Source organism: Humulus lupulus, chromosome 4 (genome assembly GCF_963169125.1).
Source record: "Humulus lupulus chromosome 4, drHumLupu1.1, whole genome shotgun sequence".
NCBI classification, from domain to species: Eukaryota; Viridiplantae; Streptophyta; class Magnoliopsida; order Rosales; family Cannabaceae; genus Humulus; species Humulus lupulus.
Window position 1 is genome coordinate 101,490,755 of NC_084796.1, and position 14,034 is coordinate 101,504,788.

Genomic DNA, 14,034 nt, shown 5'->3' on the forward strand with positions numbered 1-14,034 from the left:
CACCTCATATTCATATCATTGGCCCATATATTGATGCATCATGTGCTGCTGCTGAACCATATATTGATTTTGTTGGATAAGATAATCCAACTTATCATTGACGTTCTTTAGGCTCTGATCACTACTACCTCCCGGCATCACCGGATCAGCCTCTTCTTCCATCTCCGTTTCAACACGGCGTTTACCCCTTTTTCTCGCCTGTGGCACATAAAGAGTAGGCTCAGGATAGTCCTTCATCAAAGAAATTGACCAAGGTTGCTACAACGACTGATAAATGTCAGTGACAAACTCTGGAACTCCAGCCTCAAATTAAAATTAAATATTTTCATTTATAAATTAAATCATATCAATTCCACGAAAATATTAATTAAAACTTAATTTATTTTGACTATTAAAATCAATAAATATGTATTTTTGTGCACTAATCACAACCCACAACTAGCTTATTGCTAGTCCCTAGCAATTCAAGTGAAAAATAAAATTATCAATTAGAATAATCAATTCAAATCAAACAAAACCATCTAAGCATTTTCAAAGTATCAACAAGAAGTCAAAGATTACTATTGAAACTACTTCAGATGCAATTCTAGAGTTGTGTGTGTGTACCAAACCAAATTCATATTTTTTTCTATCGCAAGTCATAACACAAATAGTATTGAAAAATCTCAAAAGTATAAAGGTCTCAACTTCAAATTCCTCAAGGACATTGAAAGTATTTTATGGGAAGGATAACACCATTGGAGTTGGAAATGTAACAGTTAATGCTCAAATGAGAGAAGATAAACTTTTTAGGAAAACCAATTTGAACAAGTATTGATCACAAGATAGGCAATCAACTTATTGGAATTCAAATGACAAACAACTTTTATGATTTACATGAGAAAACTCAAAGAATACAATGACAACTAACTAGAAATGATAAATAAGAATAGGAAACTATTAATAATAATTTTTTTATTTTTATGAATACAATTACCCAAAACAAAAAAATAATAATAGAAAGATTTTTTAAAAGAAATAATAAAGGAAAGTGTTGATCTTGTTCTTTTTTTTTCATTTTTCATTTTTTCGTCATTTTTTTCATTTTTTTTGTACTATGTTTTTCTTTTCTCTTTTTTTTTCTTTTTATATTTTTTTTTCTTTTTTTCTGACGAGGCAACACAAAAATAAAAGGAAATCACAAATAAAATAAAATAAAATAAATAGAACACAAATGTAAAATTTACTACAAAGACTCATTCTTATATGAAAAATATCCCTCTAGTAAATGTCATGTTTTAAATTCCAAAGATGTGGCTTTACCAACTCAAATGATCAATAAAAGTTCAAAAAATTATTTTCTCAACTCACCAAGAAATGAAAACTTTAAACTTGAAATTTCTCTCAACTATTTGTGTTAACAACCAATTTACCACATGTTTCGAACGTGCACAAAAGAACTCTGAAGATCACTTCTTAATAGCTAAACATAGTAAAAACTGACTCAAACCAACCAGTTGTACTCATACTTGGATAATTTTGAGAAAATTTGACTTAAAAATTCGACAAGACAATAAAATTTTCCAAATGAATGCTAATGAGTGCTCACCACCCCAACCAAAAATCAAACAGTGTCCTCAGTGTCAAAATGAATATTTAATGAAAAAGATAGGGAAAGAGAACACCTAGATGATGACAATGCCCATGAGGCGAGAGCTGAAATAGCGTGATAACAATACCCCAAAAACAAACAAAATACAAGAACGAAAAAAAGAAAAAGAAAGATAGAACAATAAAAGTAAAATAAAATCAAACAAACCATTCAGAATTTCAGAGTGTATAAACTGCGTCCTTAAGAAGGGCCGCTTCATCATGACTCATACTCTCAATGTAATGCTTCAGTCTTTGGCCATTGACTCGAAAAATTCTCCCATCGGTTGGGTCCTTGACTACAACAAAACCGTTGGGAAATACTTGCTTCACTACGAATGGACCAGTCCATTGCGATCTCAGTTTACCGGGGTATAAGTGCAAGCGAGAATCATACAAATGCACTTTCTGATTTGGCTCAAAGTGTTATCGTAGGATCTGTTTATCATTAGCGATTTTCAACTTCTCTTTATAGATCCTGGAATTATCATATGCATTGTTTCTCAACTCCTCAATTTCAAAAAATTGGAGTTTTTGATTGATACCTGTGGCATTAAGATCAAAGTTGAGGGCTTTGATAGCCCAATAAGCTTTATGCTCGAGCTCGACAGGTAAATGATAGGCTTTTCCAAAGACAAGGCGATAGGGAGACATCCCAAGAGGGGATTTGAAAGCAGTGCGGTATGCCCTAAGAGCGTCTAAAAGATGTGTAGACCAATCTTTGCGGTCGAGATTTACCATCTTTTCCAGAATGTGTTTTTATCTCCCTATTGGCTAACTTAGCTTGCCCATTAGTCTGTGGATGATACTCATTTGCAACTTTATGAAGTACACCGTACGTGCACATAAGAGCCTTAAAAGATATGTTGCAAAAATGAGTGCCTTGATCACTAATGATAGCGCGAGGAGTACCGAACCTTGATAACACATTTTCTTTCAAGAAATTGACAACTGTAGTGTTATCATTGGTTCAATAGGGTATGACCTCGACCCATTTTAAAACATAATCCACAACGAGATGAATGTAAAGGTAGCCAAAAGAAGGTGGAAATGCTCCCATAAAGTCTATCCCACAACAATCAAATATTTCCATAACAAGAATTGGGTTCAAGGGAATCATGTGCCGACGTGACAAGGAACTTAAGTTTGGCGCCTTATACAAGAACGACAGAAATCATTGGTGTCTTTGAACAGAGTGGGCCAGTAAAGACCACATTGTAAGATTTTTGCAGCGGTTTTCTTCACAGAAAAGTGACCACCACAAGCATCATTGTGGCAAAAATTTAGCACACTAGACACCTCATCTCTATGGATGCATCTTTGCATGATTTGATCGGGGAAATACTTGAATAAGTATAGGTCATCCCAAAAGAAATTGAGAACCTCGACCATAAATTTGCGTTTATCTTGTGAACTCCACTCAGAAGGAAGTTCACCTGTTTCTAAGTAGTTTATAATGTGAGCATACCACGATAACTTAGTAACATAAAGCAATTGTTCATCGGGAAATCATCATGAATAGGTGGACCATCAGCGGGATCGCTGAATTCTAGTCGAGACAATTGGTCCGCAACGACGTTTTCAACATCTTTCTTGTCCTTTATTGTGATATTAAATTCTTGCAAAAGAAGGATCCACTGTATTAATCGCGTCTTAGCATCCTTTTTGGAAAGGAGATATTTCAAGGCGAAGTGATCCGTGAAGATCCTAATAGGTGATCCAATCAAATAAGATCAAAATTTGTCAAGGGCAAAGATGACGACAAGCAACTCTTTTTAAGTAGTGGAATAATTCATGTGTTCGCTATTTAGAGTTCGACCTGCATAATAGACAACAAAAGGTTTCCTTTGTAGAGTCCAAGAACTTTACTTAGCTAGTTAGATAGTAGTAGTAATAGCTAGTAGAAGTTATAGTATGTTTATGACTGTGGATTTTGGTTCAAGCCGGGAATTAGTTGAACACTCATAGCAACACTTATAGATTTTATAAGGTTAACCTATAGTTTAAGAATATTTATTATAACATAAGATTTGATTAATATAGTTGATCATGAAGATGATATTTATTATACTATAAGGTTTAGATAGAACTAATAAGATCATGACACTTGTTATGTGCATGTTTATTGAGAAATTAAGTAATTTTGAGGAATAGTTTTATAAGAGAAATATTTGCAAACCCCAGAATCTGCCAGCAGCTTTAAAATCGTTATATGACTCAGTCAAAGCTGTTTACTCAATTCAAATTAGGCTGAAAAAGTGCAATTACGTGTATAATATTTCAGCGTATGCCGATATATCGTAGCTCTAGGGGCGATATATCGCCACACGGGGAATACAAAAACACGTAACTTCACACGAACGCTTCAACGAGCCTCGGGGATATAAGCTTAGGCAATATATCGCCTACCATGGGTGATATATCAGCTCTAGAGCAAGATTTTTAAATGGTTTTGAAACCGAGCTCAATTCAACACTCAACCTCTTAGCAAGCCTCTGAATCTTTTGACCGAGTCTTAAGCCTCTGCTGAATGAATATTCAAATGTTTTTCAATTAAATATTCATTATTTTACTCAAGCTAAAAGAAGATCTTTTTATTCTTGGAAATCTATAAATAGGACCTAATACCCAGCCATTTCTTTCATTCTTCAAGCTGAGTTCAGAGCCTTCAAGCTGCTAGGTTTACTTTTGAGTGATAAACACTTGGGTTGGGGTTATAAGCTTTATCATTTGAAGCTTTAAAAACATTTGGGAAGTAAGATTTATAGTGTGTTTTTCGATATCAAGGTGTAGTTCGGTTCTTTGGCAATCAAAGGTATTCCTATTCCTAGTTCATTTATGTATGTTTCATTAGTTTTCTTTATTTAAATCCTAACTCAATATTTTCCATTCTTGGTTAGGCATTTAAGTTCTTTGAACTTGAGGTTTCTTTTCGGTAAGCTCTTCTTCTCGGTGGTTTAAACTCATTTCTTTCTTTTAGAAATACTCACCTTCTTGTAATGACCAAACTATTTCTAAAACCTTGGACCATTAAAACTACTAGACATAGCTACTATTTTGATAAAAACATAAGAAATAACATGCCTTTATTGAAAACCCAAAATATAAGAAATAGCATGTCTTTATTAAAAATGTAAAATAAAATGTGATATGGTATGGGATCCCATTGTTTACAAAACATAAAACATAGCTTTAAAAACAAGTTAAAAAAAAAATTGAATGCGGAATTACAAAAGAGACATATTTCAAAAGACTAGAATAAATGTCATCCTCGATCGACACGTAGCCCATCCATTCCTTTCTTCCTCAACACACATGTCATGCTACCAAGAATCCTTCCACCTCCATAATCACTTTCCTCCATCACACTAAAATAAAGGAATGAGCCTAATGCCCAGCAAGGAAAATCTACTAAAAATAAAACATACATCGTAAACATAAGCATAAGACTACATCAAATACTATAAAAGAATATAAGACTATCTAAAACATATATCATATATCATAAGCATACACTATAAAACATATGGCTACAAAAACATCTATTACAATGGCCATCATACATCTTGGGGCTTGCTAGCTAGGCAATCATATGCCCATAATTCTACAAGGCTAGTTATCTAAACAAGTCATATAAATTTATGGGGCTTGTTATCTAAACAAATCATATGCCCAAGGAATATACTATTGGGACTTGTTATCTAAACAAATTATATGCTTGTTATCTAAACAAAACATATGCCCAAGAACTAAAACATATCATACATATACATATCATAGCATAAACATATAACATAACATAACATAAACATATAAGCACATAAAATCTATCCTATTTTCCTTACCAACACCAGGATATGAGAACAAGGACAGGATTTGGAACATTCCTAAAACCAACAATACAAATGGTGAGTATTTCTAAAGAATAAAGAATGAATGTGGAAACTAAACCATCAAGAAGAAACTTACCATAAAAGAACTTAAGTTTCAAGAACCTAATCAAGAACCAATAATGAAAGTTAGGATCTGAATAAAAGGAACTAAAGAAAACTAAAGAGTTTTAAAGAATTGGACTTAAAGAATAGGAGTACCTTAGTTGACCTTATGGATTGGTCTAACTATAATACCGAAATACACTAAACCTCACTTCCCAAGTATTTTATAAAGCTTAAGAATGGAAAATATTTTTCCCAACTCAAGTGTTTATCACTCAATTATAGTACTAGTACCTTGGAGTCTAATCACATCTGAAGAGTGAGGAGAAGGGTAGGGTTCTAAGTCCTATTTATAGAGTTCTAGGAATAAAAATCTTATTTTTGGCTTTGAATAAAAATAATGAATTTAATTGAAAATATTTAAATATTCTTCAGTCAAAGACTTAGGACTCAGTCAAATCATTCAGAGGTAGGCCTAAGGAATCAAAGCTTGTTTTAAAAATTAAAAATAAAAATAATAATAAAAAAAAAAGAATCCTAACTTCTAACTTCCTAAATCTCGTAACTCTAAACTCACCTATAGTAAAATCAGCATAACTGGAGTTTTATGACTTAGAGTTAGATCATCTTTATACTGTTAGAAAGCTAATTCTATTATCTACAACTTTCCAGAAATACTATTTTTTGAAATTCATAATATAACTGGGTCAAAACTAGGTCAGAAGTTACAGTACCATAAAGTTACGGGAAAATCAATTTAATTATCTAAATAACAACCTAATCCACAAATTTCTTAACTAACCATAAAATAACAAACTCTAATTCCCTAATAATCATCCTTATGACAAGTGTCATATTCTTATTGGCTCTATCTAAACCTGAGGTTATAATAAATAATACACCTAGGACCAGCAATATTAATCAAACATTATGTTATAATTAATATTCTTAAACTATAGGTTAAACTTATAAAATTCATAACTATTACTATGAGTTTCCAACTAAGTCCCGACTTGAACCAAAATCCACGGAATCTAACATACTACAAACTAATACTAACTACTACTACTACTACTATTATCTAGCTAGTTAAGTAAATATTCTGGGACTTTACAATTCTCCCCGCTAAAAAGAATTTCGTCCCCGAAATTTACTTATCAAACAATTCCGGATCCTGGGTTAACATGTCTTCCTCCAACTCCCACGTTGCCTCCCATTTAGAACTATTACTCCATAGGACCTTGACTATCGGAAAACTCTTAGACCGTAATTCTTTCATCATTCTATCTAGGATGCTAGCTGGTCATTCCTCATAACTCAAGTGTTTCTGGAGTGCTATCATATCATATTTGAGGACATGAGATGGGTCTGACACATATCTACGTAGCATCGAGATGTGGAACACATTGTGACTATCTACTAGAGCTGGCGGTAGGGCTAATCTATATGCAACTGCTCCCACTTTGTCCAATATCTCAAAAGGACCTATAAACCTGGGACTAAGCTTGCCTTTCTTCCTAAACCGCTTCACACCTTTCATAGGAGATTTCCTAAAGAAGACTTGATCTCTGACTTAGAATTCCACATCACGCCACTTGGCATCCGCATAACTTTTCTAACAGCTTTGAGCAGCAAGCATATGCTTTCTAATCAGCGCTACTACATCTTGAGCTCCTCTAACAACTTCAGGTCCAAGTAGTTTCCTTTCTCCTACCTCGTCCTAATGCAACGACGATCGACCCTTCTTCCATAAATTAGCTTGTAGGGTGTCATCCCGATTGTTGACTGGTAGCTATTTTTGTTGGAGAATTCTATCAGTGGCAAATACTTACTCCAAGATCTCGATGTAAACACCGATCCTCTATCGAATACTATTGTCTTAGAGATTCTATGTAGTCATACTATTTCTTGGACTTAAACGTCTGCGTATTGATCTGCTGAGTACAAAGTCTTAACAGACAGGAAATGGGTTGACTTGTTAATCTATCTATTACTATCCAAGCCAAATGTAACGACCCAAATTCGCTAATAAGGCTTAAGGGCCTTGATTAGTATGCTTGGAGGGCATAATGGGAATTATGTGTGACTTTAATGAGTAAGATGCATGATTATGATTTAAAGCATGTTATATGACTATTTGAATATTTGAGATGCATGACTATGTGTATTAGTATGCATGTAAGCCCTGATTAGGTTAGGAGGGCATAATTGTAATTTTGGCCATTATGGGCATAATTGTATTGATATATGTGATAATTGTCGAGACCACATTATTATGTGGATATATCTGTGATCTGTGACTCGAGACGATCCTAGGGAGCAGATTAGCGAAAAAGTCATGGCGGGGACTTTTACCCGGCTCGGGGTGAGCCTAGGGGTATAAATGGGAATTTAGTGAGTATATTGGGGTCTATTTTGGACATTGAGGAATATTATTGGTGATTAATTAGGTATCGGGAATCAAGCGGTAAATATTAGAGACACTCCAGGAGTTAGCGGGAATTGGGGTGAAAGGACTAAAATGCCCTAAGAGGATTAAAGGGTTAGAATTAAAAGGGAGGGCATAATAGTCATTTGGCTTACAGGAGTTAAGTGTTACTGAGGCTTTATGTTAGTGGAAGTTGTAGAAAGGTATAGAAGTCTGAAAAGAAAAGAAGGAAAAGAAAGAAGTCTGGATGGACAAGTTAGTCAGGTTACCAATGACTACTTCTATTCCAGCATTGATCAGCTCCTGCTATAGCGGCTTTTCTATTCCAGCTAATGATGCTAGACTTCCATAATTCTTCCTACTTAGCACATCAGCAACTACATTTTTCTTGAGTCGTAGGCTATCACCTTATCATTCTGCATCAGTACACAACCCAATCCTTGCTTCGACGCATCGTAATAGACTACAAACTTATCATTGGGTGTCAATACATAAAGTACTAGTGTTGAACATATCCTTAAGCAACTGGAAACTCTCTTCACACTTATCAGTCTAGTAGAACCTTTGTTGCTTCTAGGTTAGGTTGGTAAATGGAGTGGCTATCTTAGAAAAGCCTTCTGCGAACCTCCCATAATAACCTGCTAGTCCCAGAAATCTTCTTACCTTAGACGCGTTCTTTGGTCTTGGCCAATCTTTACAACATCTACCTTAGATGGGTCTACTGCAACTCCTTCCTTGGATACTATGTGCCTGAGGAACGTTACTTGTGAAAGCCAAATTTTGCACTTTTTGAACTTTGAGTAAAGTTGATGCTCCTTTAGTCGTAACAAGATCAACCTTAAATGTCACTACTACAAAAAAGTTTTTAGGACTCGCATTGCGAGTCCTGAAGAATCTCGGTGAGTGCCTTTAATTAAGATTTTAGGACTCGCAATGCGGTCCTAAAAGATCCAATTAAGTATCTTTAAATTAAGTTTTTAGGACTCTCTTTGCATGCCCTTAAAAGTAATTTTTTTATAAAAAAAAATCCAGCTACTCTTTTGATTTTAATTTAAAAAATATATCTCGAGTGTCCAAAATGTATTAAAATAAAATACTAAAAATGAAAAAAAATTGAAAGAAAGCTAAATTTCTCATTGACATGTATTGTAAGCTAGCTTATAACATCTTTCAAGATTTATCAACAAAAATAAAAATAAACAAATACATAAAAAAAACTCAAACCAACTATAAGTCCTAATAACAATCTAAGTATTTCAATCTGATACTCTATTGATGGATCTTACAAATAATGTCACTAAAAAAATTGTTCTAATTTTACATTATTTATAAAAGGACAAACCAAATGGTGTATGAGAAGTGTGTGAAGCTTGTCCCCTCAACAAAAATCAGCAGTTTGCAATAAATATAATCTCGGAAGTTCTCCTTAGCTGTCCAGTGGCATATACTGCCATTATCCCTCTGGTTTCCGAATCCATGTAAGACTGCAACAAAAATATTCAGAACATCACAAACCAAAACACTTGGCCTACAAGAAATTAATTTTTAAATATATTTATATACATATTGCAATCAAGTACTAAGCCAATGAAAAATGCACATATGATGAATGAAACATGATTTAATAGCTCCAAGATTCCTAGGCTAAGACTAAGGCATATACATAACAAGAATCCTAAGACCAATGTCACAAAATAAGCAAATGTTATTGACTTCAAAAGAAAAAAACTGAAATTCTAACAACAAGACCAACTTGATATATTTACCTATTGTTCTGTCAGCATATATTTGACAAACCTCTAAAAAATAAGGGGAATTTTCTCCAAGATTATCTAGTAAAAGAAAAGAATATGTATCAAAACTATAGCATATGAACAAAGCCAGGAAACATAATAAGATGACAATAAATAACAAGCCAAATATTCTAGTCTCTAAGTAAATTAGATGATAAGAAATCATCTTTAATGGTGAAACTACAATCATGACTACATCCAATGATTCCAGTCCTTACAAAAAGAAAAGTTTGGTTGTTTCTTTCAAGCCAACGTTTCCAACAAATCAAATAGCTACATCCACATAAAAAAAAAACCATAACTTAGTTGAAAGTCCAATAGTCCATAACCACAAATCAATTTAGCCAGTGAATCCAATAATTCAATTTTTGTTAACTAATTTTGCGTTGTTTAATCTGCTATATATGTTCATCTTCTTGACATAACAGATGATATGTGTGTGTATAAATGGCTTCTATAACTAATAAACTTATTTATGATGTTCAGGTAGACCTAGGCATTGCTGTTCAAAAGGCTTGTGAGAACCTTACACAACCATTCAAGTTTTTATATCCTTTGGATATCAATATCAAAGACAAGATTGAGGCTATAGCAAGATCATATGGTGCCAGTGGTGTTGTATACTCAAAACAGGTAAGCTTTTACAACATTTTCATATCATGTAAATCTTTTTTATTTAAGAATTGTTGTTCAAAGATTAATTAATAATGGATGTGAGAACCCCAAACAAACATTATTTCATAAAGTTCTATTTAAGAATGAAACAATGTTTTGTTAAGAACAAAACTTCTGAATTAAAGAGAAGGTTTGTGATGTTGTGTTATTCTACAAATTTTCCTAGTGATATAATATACTGTGAGTGAATAAAAAATGTGATTTTAGATGAAGTTCATGGCAAAGTTTACATGTTTAACTCATGAAATAAAGTTTTCTTTTGCCTAAATAGGTAGAGAAATAGATTGAGATGTACAGCAGGCAAGGGTTTTCAGGTCTGCCCATCTGCATGGCCAAGACTCAGTATTCATTTTCACACAATGTAGCTGAGAAGGGAGCCCCCAATAGCTTTGTCCTACCGATAAGGGATGTGAGGGCTATTATTGGGGTTGGATTCATATACCCTTTGGTGGGAACAATGAGTACAATGCCAGGACTTCCTACAAGGCCATGCTTCTACGAAATCGATCTTGACATCACTACTGGAAAGGTTAATGGTCTCCTTGAACAAGGCCTCTATACTTTGGCCAAAGTTTGGATCAAGGGCAGACTTTTCATTACCATGGTTTGATGGTTTTGCTAAAATTGTATCATGCTATATTCCATCTTGTATTGGATAACTAAACATAGTTTTTCTTTTTTCAAATAAAAGAAGCATGTTACATTTGAGTCTTGAATGCTTATAAATAAGCTTAATCATGAACATTTTTGAAAGGTTTAAGTTAACTGTATAACTGCATTCCTTTTTGTTTTGTTTATAAATGAACTAACCTAAATAATAAATTAGATTTATTAATTGGTCCAAGAAAAAAATGAGAGCCAAAAATAGATAGAAAAAAAGGTTGTGCTAGTGATAGTCAGAAGCTGATATGTGTAATAGCATTACAACTAAATGCCAATAGATAAATTCTCAAAGAAACATACTTTCTGTTATTTTCACTAATGATGAGTTGGTTCAATTTAATATAATATAACATAGATTAAGATAAACTAAATATTTGTATTGTTAAAAAAAGTCTAATAGAGTAATAGACTAATCTAATACAACACAAATCAATTCTAAGTCCACAACATAATAGAGAAATCACACCAAAAAGTCCAAATTGCATAGTCTAAATATCTAATAAGTCTAAAAGCAAAATTCAAATTCAAACAAGAAGGTAGAAAATATAGCCCAAACCAAAATCCAACATTCATGGTGATATCAATTTCCCATGACCACCTATGCCAAAGACAAAGCAAATGGATACATGAATAAATATTAATGTATGAGATAATATCATATTAAGGTGTTAATTGAAATACAACTCTAATAATTAAGTTGCTTGTCACCTTGAAATTAATTTCCCATGAAGAACAAGACATTAATTCCAAACAAGTAAAATAAAGATAGTTCTGATTTTTTTTTTTTTTACTAAAAACACAAGACATTAAATCAAAACAAGTAAAATAAAGATAGTTTTGAATTTTTTTTTATACTAAAAACAAGACATTAATTCAGAACAAGTAAAATAAAGAGAGTTCATGAAACTACTATACTAAAATCATGTCAACCTAATCACAAAATACATAATTATTATATCCAATATAAACACAATTTCAGCAACAAAGCATGTGAAATATTTTTACTAAAAAACAGAGAAGTAATGATCCAAGTAACCAATCACAAATTTAAGTATATGACCCATTAGTGTGACAAATCAAAACAATCAAAGAAAAATGTCACTGCAGCAATGGAAATAATTATTGTTAAGAAATTATTGAAACAAAAACAAGCCCACCGCGAGCACTAAGCAGAGATAGCTTCCAAGAAACTGAAATTAATGAAAATTGATATGATAATTTTCTCACCCACCAAATCTAATCCAAAATAATGTTCATAAGTTATAAATCTCAATCACAGGAATAAGTAAATAACATCACCAATTCAAAATATCTAACAGAAACAAAAGAGTTGGAATACAAATCTCTATCTATATCTATAAATCCAAGTAACCAACATTTGAGATTTGAAAAAACTCAATCCATCTAAAAGATGCAAAACTGAAAACTTAATCAAAATAAAACAATAGAGTTATAAACATACACAGATGATAGATTTACAAACAAAAAAAAAACATAACACAAAAGCAATCAATAGATAAAAAAACAAACAAGATAAACCAAGATATTTAGACTTATACCTCTATGAGTAGTGAGCCCGTGTGAAGCTTTCGGAGGGCTAACCCCCGCCGTTCGTCCAAAGCCGCAACCACTCTGAGACCCACCGTTTGTCCTGAGTTATCGCCGTTCTGAGCTCTCCATGTTGCCATGGAGATTCATAGAAGTAGTATGAGAGAAGGAAAGACATTCGGATTTTCTAACAAAAATTAATGCATCAGGGGAGAGAAATAGAGTAACCTGGATTTTAGTGGGTTCTCAAATTCCACCGAGACCTCTGCTGCCACTGCCGTCGTGGCCGAAAACACCTGCAGCATAGAGACCTCTTGCAGCTCCGAGCACCCCTGCAACATCGAGAACCACTTGCAGCGCCGCTGAGAACCTTGGCCAAGATTGTCCAGGCGTTGAAAAACGTGGCCGACCAACAGCATAGCTGTTGCTGAGCACCATAACCACCAAGAACAACTGCACCGCCGGTGAGATGGGGAACCCAGCCGCACAAAACTTCTTCTTCTTTGTTGTGCTGAAAAAAGAATGAACCCTAATCCCTAAAGCCCCAAACCGAATATATATGTATTTCTTATTGAAAAACTGATTTTAATTAATCAATAAAAAAGTGATTTTTAGGTCTGATTTTTTAATTAAAATTTTCTTATTTAATTAATTAATAAAAAGCATATTTTTAATTATTAATTTTCTTAAGAATATATTTATATAATATATTTATTCATTATTATTTTTTTAGAGCCCACTTTGAGTATCATCAATACTTTTTTAGGACTCACATATGTTTTTAGGAGACTCATTGCGAGTCCTAAAATGTGTTTTTAAGGACTCTCAATGAGTGTCCTAAAAAGTCCATAAATTTTTGTTAAAAGGAAAAATTCAAACTTTTAGGACACATATCCATTTTTAAGACTCACTCTGCGAGTCCTAAAACAAATTCTTTAAGGACTCGCAAAAAGTACATGAGTTGTTTTTAAGACTCGCATTTAGGTGAGTGTCCTAAAAAGGTGTACTAAAAGGGTGTTTTTGTAGTAGTGTGTTCCTCATGTTCGACTTCGTCCTTTATTACACCAAGATATCTTTGATGAACACTACGACGAATTCATCCAAATAATCCATAAAGACCATATTCATTAAATCCATAAACGCGGCTGGAGCGTTGGTAAGACCAAAAGACATAACTAGAAACTCATAATGTTCATAACGAGTTCTAAAAGCCGTCTTGAGATTATCCTCTTCCCGTACTTTGAGCTATGATACCCGTTCCATAGATCAATCTTTGAAAACACGGTTTCCCCTCGGAGTTGATCAAATAAGTCCTCAAGTCACGGTAGTGGGTACTTATTGTAAATTGTCATCTTATTCAGCT

At 33.4% G+C, this 14,034-nt stretch overlaps 1 protein-coding gene across 1 annotated transcript; it reads left to right on the plus strand.

The window, feature by feature from the left end:
- Positions 1-10,739: 10,739 nt before the first annotated feature.
- On the plus strand, positions 10,740-11,070 carry LOC133832441 (formate--tetrahydrofolate ligase-like). Its single transcript, XM_062262786.1, has one exon. The coding sequence runs from the start codon at positions 10,750-10,752 to the stop codon at positions 11,068-11,070; it is 321 nt and encodes a 106-aa protein (XP_062118770.1). The 5' UTR covers positions 10,740-10,749.
- Positions 11,071-14,034: the final 2,964 nt, after the last annotated feature.